At 44.6% G+C, this 26,267-nt stretch overlaps 1 protein-coding gene across 4 annotated transcripts in view; it reads right to left on the bottom strand.

Moving 5' to 3' along the window:
- The window catches only part of LOC135371802 (uncharacterized), a 177,392-nt gene that overhangs the window by 20,822 nt on the left and 130,303 nt on the right, over window positions 1–26,267 (bottom strand). For all 4 annotated transcript variants that reach the window (XM_064605754.1, XM_064605755.1, XM_064605753.1 and 1 more), the window contains 3 exons: window positions 23,766–23,837; window positions 20,539–20,702; window positions 17,089–17,382 (listed from right to left, as the gene is read on the bottom strand). In XM_064605754.1, coding sequence (XP_064461824.1) covers window positions 17,089–17,382; window positions 20,539–20,702; window positions 23,766–23,837 — 530 coding nt within the window. The remainder of the gene's footprint in view (window positions 1–17,088; window positions 17,383–20,538; window positions 20,703–23,765; window positions 23,838–26,267) is intronic.

Here is a 26,267-nt window from a genome sequence, read left to right as displayed (position 1 = left end):
ATTTTAGCGCCCGTTAGGCTTGACAGGGCGGACACGACTGAACAGCACATTAGTTATTTTATTATTAGGTTAGTTCAAATTCAGTATTTGCATTCCTATGTCCAGGTTAGTCCAAGTTCGGTGGTCGCAGTTTCCCGCGCGGGTCTCTGCATTTTATAGTCACGTAACATTTAATTACAGTAATTTATTTTGCAACAGGGATTTCGATCGCTTTATTTCGAGGTACACTAAGTTCAGCTAACATAAAAAAGTCAAGTATATGAGCCAGAAATAAAATCACATCACATAAAAATGCAAACTCAAATTACATATGAGTGCGGTGAAAGAGACGGTGAGCAGATGTCCGGCTTCAGCGGTTCTGTACTGAGCAATTGTCGGGCCTCAGCAGTTTTTTGGTGAGCAACTGTCCTGAATCCGCATGGTCATTATACAGCTCTTGAAACAGAACGGTACAGAAAGGTGCAGACGAAGTAAAAAAAAGAAAACCAACCAAAAACCTACAGATCTTGTCATAGAGATCCTATGCAAGTTTATTTTGTAGAGCAAGCGATTCAGACGGTTACTTGTTCAAATCACGTTCGGGCACTCACAAATGTAGAGAAACACCATCTCCTCTACAGTTCATTCAGTGGCATGCCATTCACCCACCACACACTTTCTTTTCGTAGTAAACATATTACATATTATAGTTTTTGCTTTTTTTATCTTCTATGGCTAGTCTATTTCTGTGCACCAAATGTTATCCATTCCAGTTATTTAATTTCTAATACAAGAGCCACAAAACTTCTTCATAGTCTACACCATCCCATTCAGTGGTCGTTCACTGGAGTGTTCACCCTGCGTCTCTTTGGGCTTTCCGTTTTTAGCCTTCAGATTTTCGGCTTTCTGATAGTTCGGCGTTATGATTTTTCGGCCTTTCGATAGGCTTAATACTTACACTCAATCAGCCTAAATAAATACATTGCATTTAGCAACAGCTATTTTTAAAAAAAGGAGAAGAAGGAAGCTCCAAAACCCATTTGAACTCCGGTTTATGTATAAATGAATAAGATAAAATGAAAGGAACTTGATGCGCGAGAAGGTCTCGGAGCACAACTTCCGTCTCATAACGCGCTGATTATTACCACGAAACATCAGTTCTATATTTTTAGACAATCCTTAATCTTCACACCAGACCTTCTGTTCAGCGTAGAGTCACTATAGTTCGGCGGAGAATCCCCGTGACCCGGAGCTTTTCCTTATCTTCTTCAGTAGGCCTCCCTTTGTCCGCGGTACAGTGTACTATAATAAGGGCAGTGAAGCAAACGGAGGGGTTTGCGCCTTGTGTTGGCCGTCACCCTTTCTGTCGACTGAAGCGGCGGCGCTACGTTCGCTAACCCATTTGGGAGCCTCCATGTGCGTCCCCTTTTCAGGAAGGCGACAACTCCGTCGTCTGCTACGAGCTCCGCCATCTTGACTCCCACATCGTATTGGGCGTCAGCGGCGGGGTTGCATTTGTCCCGATTTTTCGTGACAGGGAGAGGGTAAGAGCGGAATGAAGGATACTGGGATGGTAAACTGTCATATATGCTAGAAGGATATGCTGGGTTATAAAATATGTTGTTAATGCTTTATTTTATTTTTATTTACAATGCACCAAAGGCTCTTGCGAGCATTGCATGGGGGAGTGGGGTTGTACAGATATGAACATAACAAGCATAAGCAAATACATTAGGTAGGTATAATAAATGTACTTGACAAAAAAGGGTGCGAAAAGAAAGGAATCAATTGATTACTTGTGAATGGTTGAATGGTATGTGATATCTTCCTATGAAACGTGGTGGGATCAGTGAGCTCCGCAATATTCCAGGGAAGATCATTCCAGTTTATAGCTGTCTTACAAAAAATGATTTAGCAAAGATCTCAGTGTGGCAGACGAAATGGGTTACCTTGTACAAATGGTCGAAGCGGGGAAAGATTGTGGAAGAACGAGTAATAGGGGAAATGCTAGGCGGAATGGTATGAATGAACTTGTGAAACAGAGACAGCCTTGCAATGTATCGACGTCTTCCTAGGTTAGGGAGTCGAAGTTGTTTAATTACCGAGACTGAAGAATGACGTGAGTAATCACCAACGATGGAACGGGCTGCTCTATTCTGGATGGCTTCAACAGCGGAGGATAAGTATTGTTGAGGAGGGTCCCACAAAGCTGAGGCATACTCCAGTTTTGAACGTACTAGTGATAAGTATGCTAGTTTCCTAATTTGCTGGGGTGCGAATTTCAGGTTACGTCGAATATAGCCAAGAGTCCGGTCAGCATTGCTAGCAATGCATTCAATGTGCTTGTTCCAAGTTAGGTCTTGGGAGAGATAAATGCCAAGATACTTGTAAGAGCTTACTTTAGTAAGAGCAATGTCGTTTAATGAGTATGGATATGGAGAAAAACGGCGGTAATTGCGAGGGACAAAAGTAATAACATTACATTTGTTAAGGTTAAGAGGCATCTGACAGATTAAACACCACGAGTGAACTAGTGAGAGGTCATGTTGTAGAGCAACCTGATCAGAAAATGAAGAAATCTTGCGATAGATAACACAGTCATCGGCAAATAGCCGTGTGGGCGAAGAAATATTATTAGGGAGGTCGTTAATATAAATAAGAAAGAGAAGGGGACCAAGCACCAATCCCTGAGGTATACCAGATGCTACAGCAAAAATAATCTGAACGATAATCATTGCATATTACGAACGAAGAGCGATTCGTGAGGAAGTCTTGTATCCAATAATAGGTTTTACAGTCAATATTAGTAGCACGAAGTTTCTGTAAAAGGTAATTATGAGCACATTGCCGATAGCCTTACGGAAATCTAGAAATACGGCGTCAGTTTGTTCAGATATGTCAGCGTAAGAAAAGGGATGGTGAAGAAAAGATGCAAGCTGAGTTTCGCAGGAACGGTCCCTACGGAAACCGTGTTGAAGTGGATAGAAGACGTCATCCTTCTCAAGAAATTTCGCAACATGTGAATAAATAATGTGTTCTAGTAGTTTGCAGCAGATATTAGTTAGCGATGTGGGTCGGTAGTTATTAGCTAATTGGGTGTCGCTGGACTTAAACACTGGGATGACCTTCCCTACTTTCCAATCATACGGTAGCATTGAAGTATGCAAGGACTGTGAAAAGATGTATGCTAGAATCATACTAGAGGTTTGCCTGGTCATGATTAATACTTTGGTATTGATATCATCTGGCCAGGAGGATGTGGATGATTTGAGTGACTCGATTAGCTTGCAGATGCCTTGGGAAGTGATACATTCCAATGGCACGCACCCTTCTTGAGGTATGTACGTAGTATGGTCCTTATGACTACATTGCAACGTTAATAAAATAATTGTAACGTTTGTCTAAACACATCACTGCACCTGCACACGCAGTCGTGTCTCAACCAACGATTTACAATAGTAAACATGGGAATGTGTATAGACAACAAAAATATGTTAATTGCAAGCAGATTTTACAACAACATCTCATTCAATAGAATAGAATAGAAATATAAAGAAAAAATGGAAACGTATGTCGCAATGGTGCGGTTTGCTTGAAAACGATGTTGTTTTAGCGACATGCTCCTGTCGCAAGTGCACCCTAAATCGCAGTTGTGCAAATTGGTCTACGATTACATGATATAGTTCTTCTTTGGGTTAGTCACAAGCCGTAAGATTATTGTCCATGTTATTATGAATAAAAGTCGACACAGTCATGAAAGGTGAGTGCATCGCATAAATGCGTTTCGAAGCAGATATCGCCCTGAGCATAGGTCGGCGAATTCATTCATGATGGCCTTCACCGACTTCATTCACCATCACCTCATAGAGAATGATGTGATGTTGAATGAAGGACATGATGTGATGTGAAGTTGAAGTTGAATGAACGGCATGATGTGAAATGAAGTTGAAGTTGAAGTTGAATGAAGGGCTATGATGGGATTTGAGGTTGAAGTCCGCGTGATGGGTTTTGAAGTTGAAGTCCACGTGATGGAATTTGAAGTTGAAGTCCGCGTGATGGGTTTTGAAGTTGAAGTCCGCGTGATGGGTTTTGAAGTTGAAGTCCGCGTGATGGGTTTTGAAGTTAAGTCCGGGTGATGGGTTTTGAAGTTGAAGTCCGCGTGATGGGTTTTGAAGTTGAAGTCCGCGTGATGGAATTTGAAGTTGAAGTCCGCGTGATGGGTTTTGAAGTTGAAGTCCGCGTGATGGAATTTGAAGTTGAAGTTCGCGTGATGGGTTTTGAAGTTGAAGTCAGTGTGGTGGGATTTGAAGTTGAAGACACCGTGATGGGTTTTGAAGTTGAAGTCCGCGTGATGGAATTTGAAGTTGAAGTTCGCGTGATGGGTTTTGAAGTTGAAGTCAGTGTGGTGGGATATGAAGTTGAAGTCCGCGTGATGGGTTTTGAAGTTGAAGTCCGCGTGATGGGTTTTGAAGTTGAAGTCAGCGTGATGGGTTTTCAAGTTGAAGTCCCCGTGATGGAATTTGAAGTTGAAGTTCGCGTGATGGGTTTTGAAGTTGAAGTCAGTGTGGTGGGATTTGAAGTTGAAGTCCGCGTGATGGGTTTTGAAGTTGAAGTCCGCGTGATGGAATTTGAAGTTGAAGTTCGCGTGATGGGTTTTGAAGTTGAAGTCAGTGTGGTGGGATTTGAAGTTGAAGTCAGCGTGATGGGTTTTGAAGTTGAAGTCAGCGTGTGTGGGTTTGGAAGTCGAAGTCCGGGTGTTGGGTTTTGAAGTCAGCGCGATGGTTTTTAAGGGGAAGTCAGCGGAATGGGTTTTGAAGATGACGGATAGGTTTCGAAGTCCTCGTAATAGATTTTGAAGCCGACAATGTTTAGTCGATGTCTGACGTTCACGTGTCGTGACTGTTACTTGTGCGAACGCGTGCGGAGTGAATGGCGAATGTGTATTGGAGTGCACCGAGCGCACATAAACGCTTCGCGTTTCGTGTCTGGTGTGGGCGTATGGGCCTGACACTGCAGATGCCTGGCGGACTTCCTCCCCCCCCCCCCTTGTTGTGTATCGGCGGTCGCAGGGAGGGAAGTGTCTGGAACGCGTTACTCCCCAAGCAGCTCAATGTACTGAAAGACGAGTGCAATTGGGGTGGACGGTATGTGTCTTATCAATGTCCCTTAGTTTCAAGAGTCTGTTCAAGGTCTTCCACCGCCCACCCCTATTGCACTCGACTTTCAGTACATTTTGCTGCTTGGGTCTCTGGCGTAGTGGGGCGCGGAGGGCAATGTCATGTAGCCGGAGGCAACTGTATGTTGCGAATGTGAGCGGTAGATTAGATCGAGATGCGATATGGCGTTCTACGGTCGCGCGGTCTGCACCTTGCGGTTGTTCTGTTTGACTCATTTGCTCGTCTACAGCTATAATGTGCGTGTATATGTATATTGGATGGGTTTGGATTTGAGCCTCCGTCTTCGGTCGCGTACGCGCGTTTTACTAGACGACAGTAGATTGCTGTCGTGCTGACGAAGTGTGTTATTAGGCTTATTTTGTGTCTTCTTAGATTGCTTATTTTTCCTTTGTGTGATTGGGATCCAAATAGGACAAGATCGGGCTGGCATTGTTTTTGTGGACGTCTTTTATTTTAAATGTAATACACAGAGGTCACTATAGGTATCTTATTTATCTGAGGTGCATAGGTCATGTTTTGGGGAATTATGTGTTCGGCATGCATGTAGCATCCATCGGACACAAGTGTTCCATCAGAGCACGCAGCTGCTATTTCTTAGATATTCATCGCCAATAAAGTACATTTCAGCAGAGACGAGGAAGTTAATTACCACCCAAAAGTTGCTAGTTACGAGTTACGTCATTAAGCTAAATATGTAATGAAGTTACAACCTTCAAGTTATCAAAATGAAATTAAGTGAGAAATGAAAGTTCTTGCTACCATGCCGAAATTAAGTTCGGAGCGGAGTTCCGAATATACCTTCTCAATTGGGCACAAAGTGAGAATTGGAATTCCAAGTTCTGCGAGTTCCCATTTTCCCCGCACATTTCATAGAACGTTGCCAGTGGCCTTATCACCTTCCCCGTAAAAAAAAAATGCACTCCATGCTCTGCTGCGACCTAACTCAGTAGCACAGCGGAATTGCGTTTGCGTACATCCAGTACATCGCGCTGCAACAAGGCGGAGCAGACAGGCTGCTGGCGCCGCGCACGTGCAAGAGGCGGGGTCACTGTCGTCGGATTTTTCAGCAGCAAAATAAAAAGAAAGGAGCCCGCGTTGTGCGTTCTGCCTGCTTGGACGTGAAGCGAAATAGAAATTTCTAACTTTGCTCATGATGCTTTTGCGATGTTACCTCAAAAAGTGACTAACACTACTGTCAAGTGATTATGATGAGAGAATGTTTCAAACATCAAATAAAAACAGGTAAGAGTGGGAATTGTTGTGTCGTGGGAACTGTGTCGACACATATTTATTTAGAGATTGTGAGAGAGGAAAAGAAACTGTTTCATGGACTATAAGTTGGTGGTCTCCCGGGCTCCTTGCAGTCTTCACTTCAATTTGCGCCTCACATTCTGTATGTATTACATGTGTCCAAACGCCTCGGTCGTTAAGAATGCACTTAGTGTTCGTCCGTATATACCCTCCTCGGAGGAAAAAGAATACAATGGGTTACACTTTTCCGAAGACAGATTCTCAGTTTTTGGTGTCAGTGATTTATCCAGACCATGATACATCCCTGTGACACCTCCCACCCCAAAGAAAAAAAGTTTGGCGACACCCCCTGCAAAAAAGGGGGCTTGCCGTTTCAGCTGTAATGACCTGTCGGTAATTATACGTGTAAAGCTGTTATAACGTAGCTGTAATAATGACCACGCCCCCTGCTTGGGATTCCGGATAAACCACTGCAGTGGTGTATTGCATGAAAGAATTAGAGAAAAACATATGTCCAGCGAAGGTGATTACAAGTCGCTGAATTCGTTCATGACGGCTATTTCCAGTGTCAGTAGGCATCATGTCACAAGAACTCATGTAATACTGAGTGGCTGGTCACGATGTATTCCGATGCCGAAGCTAATACCCCCGCGTCACGAGTGAAAAATGGCACGACGGAAAAGCCGGACTACGAAGCCACATGATCGTGCAATGTACCGGCAGACACGTCGATCGTACAAAGTCATATGAACGTTCAATGTGCCGGCAGGCAAGGATATCGTACGAAGCCACATGAACCTGCAATGTGCTACACGCTCACTTAGCTGTCAACAACGGGCGCAACATTGTGCAACAACCCTACCGCGTAAGCAACACACCTCCCGCCGCCGTTCACATGCGACAGCGGAGGTCAAATGTTGCATCCCTCCCTTTCCTCCTTTCTTGGTGAACCCTGCTTCCAAGCCCAACCCAGAGCAAGGCGACCGTACCCTCCAAACAGCATACCCCTCCTCCGCTTACGCTTTCGCCGCCACTACCAGGAAATCCACGCTAACAGGGGCGAGGAAGACGCCAACGTCGTAATCCTCCAGCAGCAAGCAGCCGGGCACACCAACGTAGGCCTTCGTTGGTATTCAACTTCAAAACCCCATCAGCGGTCACCCGAAGCCACATGAACGCGCAATGTGCTATGCGCTCAGTTATCTGTCAACAACGAGCGCAATATTGTGCAACAACCGTACACTGTAAACTGAAAAACACCCTTATGGGTGTAAATCGCTTGTCCTATAATTGACTCCTCTTTTTACACCGTATGGTCTGGAACACCCTTTTTAGAGGGTGTATCCCGTGTAAAACGCCCTTTGAAAGGGCGCTTTTCCTTGAAAATGCCGTCTTTTGCACCCTTTATACTCCTTTTAGGAGGGTGTTTAACGATCTTACACCCTTCTAAAAGGGTGTTTAAAGGGTGCAAAAGAAGGCATTTTGAAAGAAAAGCGCCCTTCCAGGGGTGATTTACACGGAATACACCCTCTAAAAAGGGTGTTCCAGACCATGTACGGTGTAAAAAGAGGTGTCAGTTATAGGACAAGCCATTTACACCCATAAGGGTGTTTTTCAGTTTACAGTGTACCGCGCAAGCAATACAGTGACCAAAACGTCCAAATGTTCTTAAGACCCGAAAAAAAATTGGGCCTTTTGCGCATTTGGGTCAGATGAGCAGGACAGGATAAGGTGTCCAGAAGGCCCTAACGCCCAGAAGGCCCAAATGGTCATATGGCCCGAAAACCAGAAAGGAAGACTAACAGTGTATTTTTTCGACCGTATTTTTCAGTGTATAAACGCCGTTATACATTGAAAGAAGTTCTCTGAAGAAGTCCTGCGCGTCATCTAATGTCATCATATGCGTGTCATCATCCTGCGCAGGACTTCTTCGGAGAACTTTTTTTATATATAACGGAGCTTGTACACAGAAAAATGCGGTACTTTTATCAGTGCGAGTTATATGCGAGAAATATTTTTCTGTAAAATCGCTTTTTAGGTGTGACTGCGCAGAAATTCCGCACTTTGCCGAGAATCGCTACGGCTTGGTATTTTGCTCGGGACTGAGATTTATTATGTTCATCAAGCAGTGCCCATTTTGGACAATTGCACTCGGTCACTCAGTGGAATATGCTCCTTCTGCAGCGCGCATCTCACGTGAACACAAGCAATGCGCTTCTTCCGCCTTGTGAAATGTAGTCTACAAAGAGTTCAGTTACAGAAACAATTCGAAGGTGTCCGCCTATTTGATAGAGCGCCATTTGGTCGAACGGCCCCGAAAAAATGGCCCCGGAAAATTTGGTGACGGAACAAATGGTATCGGAAAAAATTGCACCGATGGGTTAGAGCGTTAAAAACGGTCCCTGCGTAGGCGTGGTTTGCGACGTTCAGACCCCTCCTGAAATCGTACCTATGGTAACGCATCTGGAAGAGAGAAACGAGGAGTAAAACCCTTCTCTCCTGTGCAAATTTCCTCCTGAACCTCTCCAGAAATATTTTTTTCTGGCTACGCTACTGCCATGCCCGGCTTGGATACCTTCGCAGAAAAAGCGCTACATATTGTGCGTCATAGCAGTATTCAAGCGAAAGTTGAAATGCTTTAATGCGGCAAACGAATCAGTTGTTCAATAAATATATTAGGCACAGAGCTTACCAATCTGTACCGAGCGAAATATTGAACGCTGTAACGATTCATATTTCTTTGTATTTTACTTTCTGTCACATTTATCTCTTATTTGCTTGAAAATTTGTTTCTTCATTTCAGTACTTTTATTAATATTTTTAGTTCAGTTACCTTTTCCTCCTCTGTCGCATTCAGCATTTCATTAATATTGCGCATATGTGCAAACAAAATACAGTATCTATGTCACTCCTAGTCTTCCCTCCAGGTTTTCGGGCCATATGACCATTTGGGCCATATGAATATTTTGGCCTTCTGGGCATTTCGGCCTTCTGGACACCTTACCCTGCCCTTCTCATTTGACCCAAATGCTCAAAAGGCCCACATTTTTTTCGGGTCTTATGAACATTTGGGCGTTCTGATCACTTGGGCCTTATGCACACTTGGGCCATACGAGATGATACCGGCATCCCTCCCTTTCCTCCTTCATTGGTAAACCCTGCTTCCAAGTCCAACCGAGTGCAGGCTGACAGCACCCTCCAAACAGCATACCCCTCCTTCGCTTACGCTTTTGCTGCCACTACCAGGAAACCCACGCAAACACAGGCGAGCAGGACGCTAGCGTCGTAATCCTGCAGCCGGGCACACCCCACGTAGGCCTTCGTTGGAGTTCAACTTCAAAAACCCCATCACCGACTTCAGCACCCATCATAGGAATTCAACTTCAAAACCCCTTCACAAACTTCAACTTCAAAATCCATCACCGACTTCAGAACCCATCATAGGAATTTAACTTCAAAGCCCCATAAACAAACTTCAACTTCAAAATCCATCACTGACTTCAGAACCCATCATAGGAGTTCAACTTCAAAGCCCCATCACAAACTTCAACTTCAAAATCCATCACCGACTTCAGAACCCATCATAGGAATTCAACTTCAAAACCGCGATGGGATCTGAAGTTGAATTCTGATGATGGGTTCTGAAGTTGAATGATGGGTTATGATGTGATGAATTCTGAAGTTGAAGTTGAATGATGGGTTACGAAGTGATGAATTCTGAGGTTGAACTTGAGTTACGGGCTCGTGATGTGATGGTTTATGACGGTGATGTGATGTGATGGGGTTTGCGCAAAACTGACCATGATGTGATGTTGAATGAATTCTTAGCAAAATGCCGACCTATGGCCCTGAGTGCCTCTTCACATTGTATGCTGCACGCTGCCTGAAATATACCGAAGATTCATTGCACTACGTACGTGTTCACGAAGCTCAATGAGCTTCTTGTGGCTTTCCGGAGATTTAACGTAATTTAATTTAATTTAACGTAAATAACCACTGAGCAACCGGAATACACGGTACACAGTGCACGCTGCAAAGGTGCTTGCTTACCTCGCACACGTACGAGCTGCTTGTTGGTTTCCCTTCTGCTCTCTTTACTTGCGCGAGCCAAATCTTTTTCCGTTTTTTTTTTATGCTGGGAAGCGATCCAAACGCGCACCTTTCCGAGAGTGATTGGCACATTTGGGCACACAGCACCCTGGCATTTTGCTGCACGATGTATCATGCGAGCAACGCGCATTGCAGATCTCCACGCAAGCTGGTCTTCGTCCACCAACCGAATGTATTTGCTCAATCAAATAGAAACTGCGCAAACAAGAGCGAACGCTGGTTCGCGACCTAGCTTTTGAGCCGACAGATCAACGACTTTATACTAACAGTGGTTCTCAAAGAAATAGAGAAAAGAAAGAAAGAGCACTTTCATGGGTAAAGTCCAATGCAAAAGAACTGTTATCCGAACGTGGTACACGCAGAAAAAAAATGGGACGGAACACTGGCATTGCCCGAGGAAATGACTCGTGGAACGACCGATTTGAGCAGTAATAGAGGCAGTTCTGACACGCTTGTTGCACGCTGGATTTAAAATTCCGGAGGGTTGAGTTGCGATATTTGTCCCCAAACATACAATGACGCTAAGACACAGAAGAAATGCAAATTCTTGAACGCGCAAAATGAACAGCAGGCAATGAGCAGCGCGTAGCAAGTTGGGAGTCAAAACGTGCGCTCCGCGCGAGGGCGAGGAGGAAAGGCGGCGTTGACACGGTTATAGCGTGTCTCCTCCCTGAAAAGCGGAGAAACTGCAGCATAGATTGAGAAGTTACCCGTCAAAGAGAACTCGTTACAAGTTAAGTTACCGTCTGCAAAATGTAACGAAGTTAATAACGAAGTTCTTCAGCCTGAAATGTAACTCGCAGTTACTGAGTTCCTTAAAAAAGAACGAGTTACTTCTAAGTTACTTCGATTTGTTTCGGTTTCAGTCTGTCTACCAATGTCATGATGACGTTTCTCTGGTAAAGGTCTATTCGAACGCTAGCATATTACTCCCTGTGGGCGCACAATGGGTCAGCTTCATTTCAATGGCAGCGGTTCTTACTTCCTGAATAAAGTACTGTCATTGATTGAGTATCACGTTTTATCGCAAAATACCATGAAGGAACCGGAGAGAAAGCAAGAAAACGTGTGGACGTGAGTGAAAAGCGAGCTAAAAAGTAACTTGGAACTTAACTTAACTTACTTTGGCAAAGTTACCTGAAAAAGGAACGAGTTCCTCTGAAAGTTACCACGGCGCAAAAGTACCCATTTAAGTTACAAGTTGCCAAAAAAAGGAACTTAGTTAGAGTAACGAGTTACCTCGAACTCTGAGCTGCAGCAACCCATGGAGGCTCCCTATAACCCGTGAAGGTAGGAGCATCGCGGGCATGCTTTTGCGCGGGCGGTTTTCACTTGAATGTGGTTTGGTGACGTATAAGAAGCAGGAATAGTGCATTAATGCCAAGCAATTGAGAGACGACTAAACTCCTGTTTTCCTGCAGGGTGTACCACAGGGTACGCCAGAGTGCAAAGCGAAAAAAAAAATCAATAAACTATCGCTGTTTAAGGCTCCTGATGACCCGGACAGGAGATTGCCGTGGGAAAGAAGTTTACATTCAGCCGACAAAGAACTCACTCCGGACTGTGCGGTATGTGAGCTTCATTTAGAGTCGCACTTTATAGTTAGAGACTTCGTGCGTGTTTCTGTCCCGTTATTTAATTCATCTCATGTTCCTCTTTATAGTGAAACCGCCCGCGTTAAAATCTGCGCGGTGGTTACCGAGAAAAAGCATAAAAGCATAAAACATGTTCCATAGGAATTACATTGGGACGGAGAACTGGTATGGCCTCTTAATAGTTCTTATAATAGAGTGGTTGAAATCATTCATCATGCTACGGTGCCTATCGGCCAGTCTGGTTGTGCCATGTAATGTCCATCTCTATAGGACCGAAGATATCCAAACAGGTGATATAAGGGTGATACGAAGACAGGAACACGAATACGTCAGCGGGGGGCGGATCAATACTTGATGGTTGTTGGTTGTCATAATGCAATAGCGGTCACAGACGATCTCAGGATGCGATCACACACTGATCAACTGTAGTGGAGATAGTCTGGCTCCACACGAGTCCTGACCGGCGGTAATGGAATCTCCCAGCGGACACATGTTCGTGGCCTCACGCTAGGGTGATGTCGGTAAGGGTGACAGGCTCGCTCGTCGTCGTCGTCTGTGGGAGCAGCTGATGCGCCGCCACAGACGTTCTCTTTTCGCATGACGGGTCACATGACCGCCGGACGACCACGCTATGTCTGTGGTTTGCCCTTAAGAGCTGACGTTGTAAAAATGCTTTTGGTCCATTAGAGCAAACTATGACAACACAATGGTACAACATGTACATTCAACAATGATTATGCGCGAAATGGTCGCATAAACATTTCTTAAATTCCTTGGCGTCGGCAATCGAGTTAACGGCACCGGGATGGCGGTTCCACTCCAACGATGTACGAGGCAGAAATGAGTCGTGAAATGACCTAGTTGATCATGAGGGAATTATGCCCACTTTCTTCGAGTGCTCTGTACGAGCTGAGATATATGTATAGAATGCTGAATCAAGGATCCTCTAAGGTAACTATTGTGATAAGACATTTTATGAAACAAAAAGACGAATTAATGTTCGGCCAGTGGAAAGCAGAGGCATATGGAGGTTATGTTGCATATCAGTGACACTGGCGGGCAGTTGTAATTACTGGATATAAATCGGGCTGCCCTGTTTTTTACTGTTTCTATGGGGTTCAATATTGCGCTCTGGACACCATCCTACACATAGGTCGCATATTAAAGCTTTGGAAGAACTAGTGATTTGGAGGGCTACAATCAGGGGCCCAACTGCGTAATCGCGGTTCATTTCACATAGGCAACTATATGTTGCGAGATGGCTATCCGCGCTAAGCTACTCATGGTGCCGCCAGAAAGCTCACGACAAACCGCGTTATCTTGTCTAGCATTACATCATACCTCATTGCAGTTGTGCTCCAACATTTGACCCATATCTGCAAAACACTACGCAATTTGAAATTATTTCCGCATTGTCTCAGAAGTTCAACGATTGCTATCGCAGTACTCGTCGTTGCATCAGCAGGGACACGGGCAACTTTTTTTAGTAGACATTGAGTACACTTTCGCAAATGTTTGCAATCGTGGGCGCCGATTCAACACCCCCCTATTCAACCCGGGTTCTCTACTCAATAAAGTGTACTTGATTCTCAATGTCAAACTTTCCGTTGTATGTGGATGTCGCGCGTAGCGACTTTGTGAATTAAGGTCGCGAAACGAACCACCTTTACATTTGAATAATACAATTTCGGGTTGATCAACCGTGACGTTGCCATACATATTTAACCAGGAAGTTAACATAATACTTGGGCGTTATCATCTCTAATGATCTGCGCTGGAACAAACATACTGAATATATATCACAGAAAGCCTTATTGAAATTATGGTACTTACATCGTAAGCTAAGGCATGCAACATGGAAAACAAAATTAACAGCCTACATGACTGACGTACGCCCTTTGCTTCATTATGCTGACGTTATTTCAAATCCCTACACACAGATCAACATAGATAGGCTTGGGAAATTACAAAGGAAAGCACAACGTTTTATTTTGAATAAATACGGATGGGATGATTCCCTAGATGCACTGTACACAAGATCAGGGCTAAGTACATCAAACACTAGACGTAAAATAAATCGATTAAAATTGTTGCTATCTTTTGGTCAATGGAAACTTGAAGATGATGGCTGAAGGCTATGTCACACCACTTACTGTGAGGTGTACTCATTTGACGCATAATGGCCAGTTTGGATGTGTTTGAGGCAAAAATTATTGTTTCAAATATCCTTTTTCCTTTCGCACTGTGCAAGAGTGGAATAATCTACCAGAAGTTGTGCAATCTCCTACCTGCAATTGCGTCGTTAACAACGTCGCTAACATTTTCTTACGTGGTAATACATGAAATGTTTGTTGTACTTAGAGATGCATGCAAATATGTGCGCACGAGATGTATGTTGAAGTTGTGTTTTTGTATAATACTGCTGTTCGGTGTAGTTTGTAACTTTTCTATCGTTTGTACACTCCTACTTTGGCCTCCAACGTGCGGCCAATAGTATTTCCAAAATAAATAATATTTCCAAACAAAGGAAGTGGCCGAAGTAGCTTGGCGTACCCCTTGATATTGTCTCGCACCTGGCGCGGATTGTTCACTTACAATATTACTTTGACGCTGCAGTTATCGTTGTCTTTTGTATCTGTACGTTTGCCCCCCCCCCCCCCCATTGCTTTCACTGTTCCTTTCTCTAGATGCAGGTCAGCTGGTGGCTAGACTCCATAATGTCAAAAACCTGAGCCTGGGCACAGAATAGGGTGGTCTTAGAAAGGGGTATTTTTGCTGCTGTTGTTGGCCGATTAGTGGCCCTGACGAAGGACTTCGCATGCGGGTACAGGTTGTCTTGGTCGCGGCTCTGCACTGGGACAAATAAGTAGTTGCCGCTTCCGCGCTGCACGCCGCCGGAGAGCTATTGTCCTCGCACCCGTTTCTTTTCGGAAACTTATGGGCTTCCCATCTTAAAGGAGCATTGAAGTGGTATCTAACATGGCCAAAAACTGCTGCCATGTTGTAAAGCAGTATCGGAAAAGCATTCCCACAAAATATTTCTGTCCAAAGTTGTTTCACCACGGTGTAATTCATTTGGAAAATCGCTGCCGCGGTGACAGGCCGGAGCGCTCCAACTGCAGACCACACCCATTCTACTGTGACGTTGGTGGTAGAGAGCCCCTCATTCGTTCGTACGAAAAACCGTCTGCTACGAACATTGCGAGCTGTTTCTTGTTGACTTATATTCTTTATTTGATTTATATCACTTTTTTCTATAAAAAAAACAAAGCATATATGCAGCCTGAGAAAATAAGATTACGATCACAAGAGTAATATATCCGTGACTTCTGTGGAATCTCAGAATTCACAGTAGCAGAAAGCAAGCGATGGCGGCGCTATTGTGACGCCACCTGTTAGCCACTGAACCAACTGCGCGGTGAAAACGGTCGGACAGGCTGCACACTGTCGGTAAGCACGGGTTTTTTTTCTGTACAAGCGCAGTTAATTTCGGGCTGCACCACTTGTTCTTCCCGTGGTGTCTGCGGTCCCAAAAAATCGTGGTTGTGTCGTGGACAGCCTTCAAACCCTCCGTTTCGGACATCACGTAGCCGGAGAACGCATGGCGTCTCCGAAGCGGTAGCAGACGCCTGGCCTGCGCGATGTTATGATCATATGATCCCAGCTCCAATGAGGAGCGTCCTTTCCACTTGCGTCACATAGTGACGTGCGTGGTGGCGCTCACCACGTGCCTATCGTGAAGGCGAAGGAGGGTGTTTCGCGCACGGGAGGTTCGGGGAGCTATTGCAGGCGTCCCAATTTCGCTACGGTTGCACTAATTGTGGGAAAAATGTTTTCGGCATTCCATACTGACCAAAAACGAAAAACAAAGTTGTGGGCCTCTAGACTGCTCCTTTAACATTGTCATTTTCTTTAAATTTTTGCGTGCATGTAGTAAAATGGACCTTTTCCGAGTATGCGTATGTGCATGCGCAGCCACCTGCGGGTGATTGTCATGTTCATTGGGGTGATAATCGGTTTCAAAGTTACGCGGACGTTTGAGGTGTACACCTGACAACTCTTTGTACTGGTAATGAGTACAATGCACTTTCAGTCTTTCCGCATTCTTCTTCCAATCTTCTCTTGCTACTTTGCCACGCAACGTGCCAGTCCGAAAAGCGTCACCATGTTTATTGGGGGGAAAGTCACGATGTTCGACATTCCGCCGCCAGGGGCGACGCGAATATGGAAATGGTCCATTGAGCGGCGATTGAGAGTTTTTTTTTTTTTGCGTGTGTGACAGCTTTTCGTTGCCCATATTTGCAGGAGATTTACAGTTATGAATACGCTATGCAAGTAGCGCAGGTCACACAATTCCCTTATCCCGTATACATCCGTGTAGCGACCTCACTGGTCCCTGTGCTAAATAAGGGCTAATATTTGAATGTGTGGTTTTCACGCTGAGTACCATGCCGGTCTACGAATAGGGCTCTTTCACTAACGCCACCCCTATGTAGGGCTCCAGCTTCGAAAAGGCGAAGTCGCCGCCATGGTGCAGCACAGCGAAGTTTCGTTTCCGTTCGCTGTCATATGCCTAATTAGAAATCCATTAACGCCGGGAACATGAAAAGTACAGGTGTATTGTACAACTCATGCTCACACAGCACAAGAATTGGGAAACACCAAATGGACGGTGGATGATGATGAAAGTTAGGACGTTCAGAGCCATCGCACCTACTTCATGGCGGCTAATCCACTAGCGACTGTGGCGCACTCCTGCGAGTGACGTCATTGGAATAAACCTTATGTCTCTTAATGATTGCCTTGTGAGTGGACAGACACGTCGTCATGCGATTTCTTCAGATTTTACTGCCTCTCATGCGCAGGGACGTTCAATATGACGCGCTCACTTTGAAACGACGAAGAAACAAACAACTGACTGCCCTCCATGGTTAGATCCATGTTAGAAATTGCAGTAATAATGAATGTGGTCTTACCAGCGGGCCTGACGAGCTTCAAAATGTCGTGATGCGTGTGGGTCTTCTTTGCATAGCATGGTTCGCACATATCGTAATCTTCACACTCCATGCATTTGTAGCGCACTCCATACAGATCCTTCTCGCACATGTCGCAAAGGATGTTGGGGTGAAGAACCCCTCTACGAGAACTCGGCTGCTCTTCCGTCTCTTCTAGCAGTGATATATTTAGCCGAAGACAGTTGTCGTCAAGGTTTGCATGTACAGCGGATAACTCAGCGTCGCTGGATATGACCATGCTTTCTCCACCACGGCCTGGAAACAAAACACCCTTATGAACATATAATATTCAAAACGAATAAGTTAATACGCTGACGAGGCGGTTCCTATGCTGTGGGCACGTCAACCGTCTTGTGGTTCAAACGAACGGACGCTAACGGCTATGAGCTAATTTGTGTGACAATTACAATAGAGCACCAAGCATTTTAAAAGTGGTTGTGACATAGTATATTAACTTAAAAAGTATTTTTCGTTTCATGCGAGTTCATGCGAGTTTCATGCGAGTTCATCCGTACTTTTACAGTAACATTTGCCATGCAGGTTCACACTGGTGAAAATAACCATCTTACTGCGCAATTTTTACTTTCGTTAGACCTATACCGAATTACTGAAACGAAAAGCAGCTTGAAACACAGATGTTAGTGGTGAGTCAATACTCCAACCAATTCCTCACTTTACTATTGTTTTTATGCGTAATCGAATTAAGCTGAGGAACCTCACCCTCCATTCTGGCTCGGAGGCGAGCAGGACTCTCAAATCTGTGGAAACTCGCAAGATACGTAATATATAGTATCTGTTTTCTTCTAGGAAGGAAATGTTACTGTTGCATAGGCCTTGCTAACTGAGCTTTTTGGGCTTAGGGGTCATAGAAGTTGTTATATTTATCTCATTTTGCTTTTTAAAACCGCTGCGCACGTTGCCTGCTGTGAGGAAATACGCGAAAGAAAGACGAGGAAGAAGAGAAAACGTAATAACAGGCGGTCGACATTGATAAAAGGTGGCAGAAAGAAAAATGCTGATTGCAACGGAAAACGCGTGCTACCTCTACAAAAACAAAACTGCTACGTGGGATGTCAGCAGCACATTCAGACTAGATACTCTACCAGCATGTGTTCATGTACTGAGCACAGGTAAACAGACGTGATGTGATTAAGACAAATGCACTTTTCCAGATGTTCCGTGTATACAACGTTACTTGGTATCCAAAACATACTAGTCAGAGAGCCTGTCAATAATTTATTTTTAGGAAATCAACAAAAAGATGTCAATAGCAGCATTCGCTGACTTCAGATTCACACAAAACAGGGGCTCAACATAATTTCAGAAGGTACGCAGTGGCCCCTTTTGAATGACTGTCAATACGCCCTTAAAGGCTTTGGATATAAAAAGTTTGTTATTTTTCGATAGAAAATCCAGAGGGTCTGTTAAGCCAGTTCAACGAGGTTTCAACAGAATGTCAACAGGCCGTTTGATGAGGGATAAGCTTGTAAGATACATCGCATCACGAAACCGGGAATTCGTTTTTATGTACCTGGCCACCATCAATGATCGAAATTAGTCGGACACGGTAAACGAAGTGTAGGTTCAATAATCCATTCACGAAAACGTCTGTTTCTAGATATGCAGTCTAACTAAAATTTACTAAATTTTAGAGGAATTACTAAAATTAAAGGATTGTATTGCGCACACATGTATCTAATATATGTATCACTTACTGAAGTTATTGTTACATGCAATAAATCATATACTATACTGTTAAGGGAGGTCTCAGCTTCAAGAACTACTCCGCTTTGCAATGATGATGTAAGTGAGCTGCTGGATATATGCTGCTTGTGCAATTCCTCGAAATATTTTTTAACGACAGTGCCTTGTTTGTTTGTTTTTGCTTTTTTTACAAGGTGAATCTTGCCCACTTGCCGTACAACACAATGATTTACTATATCCTTATCAATTTATCTGACAGCTCGTTGGGATCTTCGTTTCGCTATTTCTAAAAAAAAGCGCAAATTTTCACTTACACCATTATTGCAAACAGCCATTCAACTGTGACCTCCCTCTGCAGCTCAGCCGGTAATGTACTAAATAACCGAGCTCAGGGTTGCGGGTTCCATCTCGAGCGGCAGAAATGAGAACAGGTAAACATTGCTTCAAGCACTGCTTCTGTGTCAGAGATTTCCGGCGCACTTTAAAGAACCCCTGCTGGTCGAAACTACTCGCAGTTCTACGCATGTGCAGCATAACCCAGCCAAAGAAGCATGGGCTTTCTCACTGTGCATCCACTTCAAATTATTATTCCAGAATTGTTTATTAGCTCAGAGAACTGCCTTACAGAGACTAAGTTTGTATGGATAGGGAAGAACAGAAACAACAAGAGGTATCTTATACTCAGTTCAGTTTGGTTTTGTTTTGTTTGTTTGTTTATTGTTGTTGCTGAGCTGTATATTGGGCAGTCGTCCAATCAAGAATTGCGGTACAAGGTGACGTATGGAAAAAATGAAGCCTACTCACAGCCAGGCTTCTCGCAAGGAATGCTAAAATCAGTGTAGGTACGGCAACAAAAGCAAAAGCTACGTGTTCTTTTTAGGGAGACTGCTTGCCAACAAACTTTTTTTTTAATTCCGTGTTAGCGCCGCGAAGCAACTGTGGCTATGAGCAACGTACAGACGTGGACAGATGGAGAGAGGACAGCAGGAAGGAGTGGGGGACAGAGGGGTTAGTATGCGTCCTGGGCCGTCTTCAGGGGGAGCTGTGCCTACATTCGTCTGGAACGTCTTCGGAAAACCCACGGAAAACCTCAGACAGCACAGCCGATGACAGGATTCGAACCCGTGTCACCTCCCAGTCTCGGCGTGGAAAGCGATCATCCTAACAACTATGCCACGGGAGCTGGTCCAACAAACTGTTTTGTGGCAAAATTGTTTCTTATGGAAATATACCAGCAGTGCTATGTGATTCCTTAAGGGGTATCTCTGGGGGCTCGCGAGGACTAGTGTGTCCCGAGACACCTTCATATGAAACACACACTTTTCTGCGTCTCTGGGAAGCCCAGGAAAGCCCGTGAGAACACATTCGGTGCCGAAATAAGAATAATCGGAGTCTCCACGCGAGATTAAATTCACGAGGTTTTTTAAACATGTTCGCCAGTACGAGGTAAGTACGCCAACAATATGAGAGCTTTCGCAGAACAAATGTCTCCAACAACAGCGTGCTTTCAAATGATTGTGAACAACTTCCGCGAAGGAAGTTGGTATCTGCACACATTCTTAAATTATGTCATCTACCATTTACTTCTCTCTCTTCTGATTATTCGTGTCGCACAAGTATTACTGCGCTGCCTTTTGCTTGCTCCAGATTATGCAGCGCTGGAAATTTTGCACTCTTTCTTGCAAGGCTTTTACCTTCGAAGCTTACCTTGATATGTCAACGTGAAATTCCTCCCCAGAACAGAAGGGAATAGCCGTCCTATGTGTTCACGTATTATGGTTAATGAGGTCAAAGTCTGAAGGTCTGTTGTGAGGCAGCGGGTTTGCGGGTTCGGGCCAGTCAGTGATAGTTGAACCACAGCCGTGCTGACCCTGTAAAGTTCAATTCAACATGTACAGTGCCTAGGCATATAGCGCTGTAAGGGCGTGGTCCCATAGCTTTATGTGAGCAGCAGCAGCAAAGCAGCAGTGGTGCAGCACCGGCAGCAGCACGGCAACATGGCAGTGGAGCAGTTTTCTGCTGCCGCGGCTCTGCTGCTAGAGGCGCCCCATAGCTTCGTTTTGAATTAGCGCCAGCAGCGGCGTATAGAGGTGCAAAACGTGTTGGCAACTACGACATTGTTTACGTTGCGAACATTCCGAAGGCGTACGCAGTAGCTAAGCCTTTTAGTACACCCACGTAGGAATGCAATTCTATGTGAAAGGCTCAAGTGTGTGAGATATACTACGGATCTGTAGTTCACAAGTGGACTGTGAAATGATTGTGGTGGTGGTCTGAGTCTCGTGACATTCAACGTAGGTTAGTCCTTTCGCACTGCCGTGCAGAACAGCCTCTGCTGTGGTTGTACGGATACTCTTCTACAAGATTTTGTCGTATAAATGTCGCCTCGTTACTAGGGTTGGATATTTTGATTTATTGCGACTTTCAAATGTGTATACGTTGCTGCTAGTGAAACAAAGCTGTCTAACGAAAACAAAGGCCTCTTGCGCTAGTCATCGCTAGTTTCTGCCTGTTTTCATAAGATAGCGAGCTCATTGTCTATCTCTATCGAACCTTTTTCAAGGGTCAGTTTCATTTACAGCAACCTAGCTCGTAAGTCGTCGATCCCCACAGGAAATGTGTTTGGTATGGTCTTCACGCAGGATGGCCGTTGAAGTAATTTGCCTGTACGTTATCAACTCACGGGTTATAAAGTACTTACCAGAAAACAAGCAAACATTTTATCTGCAACTCTGGCACAACATATGTGTCACGCACTTTTTGTCGAACACTTTATTAGCTGCAAATAGTGAAATAAATGAACTGAAGTATGTCCCGATTGCGCACTTCATGCGGTACCGATGATTAAACACTCACCCCAAACCACTGGTAATCACAAGCGTGTTAAGTTCTTCAGGTACGAATCACAAAACAACCAGACACAAACCTTCAGCCGTCACCGCCCTGCTAACCCTAAACACCGTCGAATGAAAACAACACCAACGAACCTCCTGATTGTCTTGCGAGATGGGCTGCTCAGGCTGCAGAGCAACCAAAAGTTCAGTTCGGGAGCAGCAGGGGGGGGGGGGGGGGGATATGTTTAATGCAAAGCAGCAGGGAATTTCTGCCGCTCGGCAGCGCTGCTGCTCTCGCCCAGTGCTATTGGACCGCTCGTGTCGTTGCAGTTCTGCTACTCCGCTGCTGCTGTGCTGCTCTCCTCTGCTGCTGCTGCTCAAATCGAGGCTATGCGACCCCGCCTTAAGTACAATACCATTCACTGCAAGCGTCTTACTCCGTGAAAGGAATGCGCCGAAGCGTGTTCCGTAAACTTTCCTTCAGCATTCTTAGTCAAGTCTCGAGACTAGAGGAGGCAATCCAACTACCTGTCACGGAAAACAGTTTCTGTCTAGGAAATTTTGCTGCACTTTAAAATTTCAATTTCAGTTTCACTTTTATTTTCCTCATCCGCGGGAGGAAGAGCAAAACGCCAATGAGGCTTCACAACGGATTGCTTGAAAGCAAATTGAATACACTGTATCCCAAATCATTCTAATTGCAAACTTTGGGAAACTGGTTCCCACTTTAAAGTGACCCAGTGAAGTGAGCCAGTTAGAAGCCTCTCTCAAACTAGTTGTCTATGATCGCATCGCACATCAAAATAGCACCCACAAAAAATTGTAACTTGGAAAAAAATTCAATGAATGCAGTTCACCTCGCAATATCGGTCTTTCACCCTCGTTTCATTCTGCCCAGACTCCTCACGTGTACACCTATCCCTTGAAAACGATGTTCCCATTGATGCGTCAGATAGTTTCGCACCAACCCACTAATCCCCGACCAACTAACCGTGAGATAACGGTGAATTGCGTGCGGTCGAAATGTAAAAATAATTATAGATTACTCTTTGTGCTCCATTATAAAATATGTTTTTTGTGGTAGTTATGGAGATTACTAGAAACCACCAGTGGTTGTTAGCTTGCGTTTGAGAACAAAAAATACTCCTCCAACCAGAGGTGTCACGCTTCCCAAACTACACGAACATGTGGCGTATAGATAAAACTGCGAGGAAACTGGCAAGAGGAAAGCATATATCCCCTTAGGCTGTGCTGGAGCTTCACCATGAAAACTCAAACGCGAGAAGATCGCGCCCTTATTACGAATAAAACCGTTGAGAATTCTCAGTACTGGAGCACACAGGGATTACCCAGGTTCTTATTTTATCGATCTACACCCTGAAAGCTTGTAAAGCTTGACCTGCACCACTGATTTGCAAAGGAAATCAAAATTTGCCAAGGAAAGGTAACGTTTTTTTGCGTTAATGAAAAAGCCTATGGCCACAACACAGCATTTCAGTCACACATACAAGGTGTTTCACAATGTTTCCACAAAAATTTGACCACCCGAAAACACATAACAACAGAAGATCATTCGCTCGTCAAGGCACGCGATCGGCCAAGTTGCCGTGGGTATCAGTAACTGACGGCTGCGAACAGAAAAGGTTTGCCAAAGCAAAATTCGCGATTGCCGCCCGCTCGCTACCCTCCATCTTTTCTGTTTTTATCATCCCGTTTCCATGTGCAGTGGGAGTGCCTTCGGACCGTGCTGATAGTACCGGCACAGCGAAATCCGAAAGCGCGCTTGCAGAGATGGCAAGTTTTCGGGTGTCAAAGAATTGGGGAATAGTTGAAGAAACTTTATATTATGACAGGAGTAACATGTGATGGCCACGAACTTCCGAATTAACTCAATAGAAGTTACCTTTCCTTGGCAAAATTTTGAGTTCAATTAAGATAATTAGCCTAATTAATGAGGTACACTCATGCAAACCGGCCATATAGGTGGCAGAAATCTTCACATGTGTGAGGCAGAAGGTTTCCTATCTTTATCAAACGTATATTAATAATTAGATACCACTCACTCGTTCAACACCCTGTATATCTCGTCGTTCGACTTACATTTGTGCGTTCCCGCTCACTATGGCGCTCGTGCCTCCTGGTACTGGGCGGCGTTCTCCGTATAACATCCTGCTGTATGGCGAGTTAGCAAGAATATGAGAACATGCTCTAGTTATGGATACTGGTCAATACATGAGACATGTGAGTTCATACATGAGTCGACCAATTTAATCCATCACCAACCAATTAAATCCGGAATTTCAATCATTTTAATCCAATGGTCACTCAATTTAATCCGTCCAATTTTCAAATGTACCATATTCGTCATGGAAATGGTCCTGAGTGGGACATTCATGACTACTCCCATGTATCATGAGGTTATGACTGCTGATCAAAAACCCCGGTTTTTGCAGTGTCATGCGATGCCTCAAGGCTGCTTTTGGTGATTATCACATTTCATGACTATTTTTATATTCCGCTCATGGCTGGACTTCATGCCACTATCGCTGCTTCGTACAGTGTTCCATCACTACCAATGACATTCCATGACTATTCTCATGATGCGGATCATGCCTGACTTTACGCGACTACACCGCTGCTTCATGGAGCGGTATATGGTGTTTCTGACTACCGATGGCCATTATGATATCCCATTACTATTTTCCATGCATTTCAAGCCACATATGGAAATACGAGGGGCGTTCAAGTCAAACCGGGACTTTCTGTCTCCTGAGTGTACAAATGACTTGCGCTGCTACTTTTTCGTTGTTTTCACACACGACAGGCCTCCGCCTTCACCACATCGTGGTCCAAAGTTTGTGCAAAATACAAGGCACGTGCTGGACAAGGTGGCCGATAACGAGTTGAGCGCGCACATCAAACAACCAATTGTCATAAAGTTTCTCGTGAATGAAGGCGTAAAATCATATGAAATTCACAGAAGACTTCAGGCTCTGTATGGCCACGATACACTTAGCCCCAGCAAAGCGTGTGAGTGGTGCAAACGTTTCCGAGACGGCAGTGCATCAGTGCTGGACGATCCCGGCCCAGGCGGCTCAGAGCCCAGTGTCAGAGTTCCTGAGAACATCAAACTTGTGGAGCGCCTGATCCTCAAGGACCGACGGATAACATGTCTCGATATCAGTAGTGAATATAGCGCGATCAATAGTGCATATTACTGCCAGGTTCTCAGGGATGTGCATAAGGCGCTGAAGGAAAAGCGGCCGGGCCTCATCACCAAAGGAGTCCTCCTCCTACAGGACAATGTACGCCCGCATACCGCGGATGTCACGACACGCACCTTACAGGAACTTGGCTGGGAGTTGCTGTCACATCCCCCTTACAGTCCAGACCTCGCCCCCAGCGATTTTCATCTCTTCGGGCCACTGAAGGCGTTCCTTGGGGGCCACCACTTCAGCTGCGACGATGAGGTCAAGAATGCGGTGCTATCATGGCTGCTACGCGCCGGTAAGGATTTCTACGCTGGTGGCATCAAAGCCCTCGTGAAGCGCTGGGACAAGGGGATTAGTGCAGCTGGAGATTACGTTGAAAAATAAAACTAATTTCTCTCCTGTAAGTTCATCAGAACATTGAAGTTCAGAACATTGGATTTACACATCATCGACTGCTCTGTACGACGTAACCGTTTACCAGTGTGCGCAACGTATTGCGTATATTGCAATTTTGACTGGGCCAACGTTTATCTTTTTCTGTGTTTCACGGACTGCGTAGATATGACCTCTCTCGTCAGGTTTTATGCATTTTTTCGAGTCAGAACTCCGGACAAACTATATATAAATATTTTCTCCGCTATAAAAAATATACTGTTTTAAAACTTTCCCCTTGTGTTCCTTGGGCATGATACTCTCTTCCAGCTTTCACTGTACTTCTTTTTGCGCTCCACCATGTTTGTTATTTACGGTTAAATTTGCCGTATTTTCGAGAAAGTCGCATGTGCGCGAACTTTCTTCTCCTCTTATTGTGTTTAACATCTCAACCAGACTTTTTTTGGGTTGTAGTACCCATTCGTATAGCAACGTTAAAAATAGTTTCGTCTCTTTACTACTAGCGATATAGCCTAGAAAAAATGCGAAACTTTGCTTGCATTTTTCGCAACCCCTTTAGGATACATATGGTGAGTAGCCAGAATATTTGCGAGCCTCAGATAGGTAGACGAACACTTCTTCCTTGAAAGAACATGAAATCTCAAGAAACTCAATTGGTAGAGCCGTGGACCGGCAATCCAGAAGATGTGGGTTCGAGTCCTACAGCTGGCTAGCCTTTTCAGTGACTTTCATCTTTCATCGTTAACTTCTTCCTTGTCGAGGCACGAAAACAGTTGCGGTATATCCATAATTTTGGTGGCGTCATGCGTAGACTGCAGGGGTGGTCAGAGGCTAACCCCGTAACCTTAAGCAGATTTTAAGCTTAGGGACAACTATTCAGCGATGGCATCTAAAACCTTAGTTTTAGTGGTTTTCTCCAAGTAAAACATCGGTATGAATTTTTACAACATAATCGACGAAGGTCGAGCGTCACCTCTGGGACGTTTGGCGTGGAATG

This window comes from Ornithodoros turicata, unplaced genomic scaffold (genome assembly GCF_037126465.1).
Source record: "Ornithodoros turicata isolate Travis unplaced genomic scaffold, ASM3712646v1 Chromosome122, whole genome shotgun sequence".
Classification (NCBI taxonomy): Eukaryota; Metazoa; Arthropoda; class Arachnida; order Ixodida; family Argasidae; genus Ornithodoros; species Ornithodoros turicata.
This window is presented reverse-complemented; position numbering and strand designations above follow the sequence as displayed.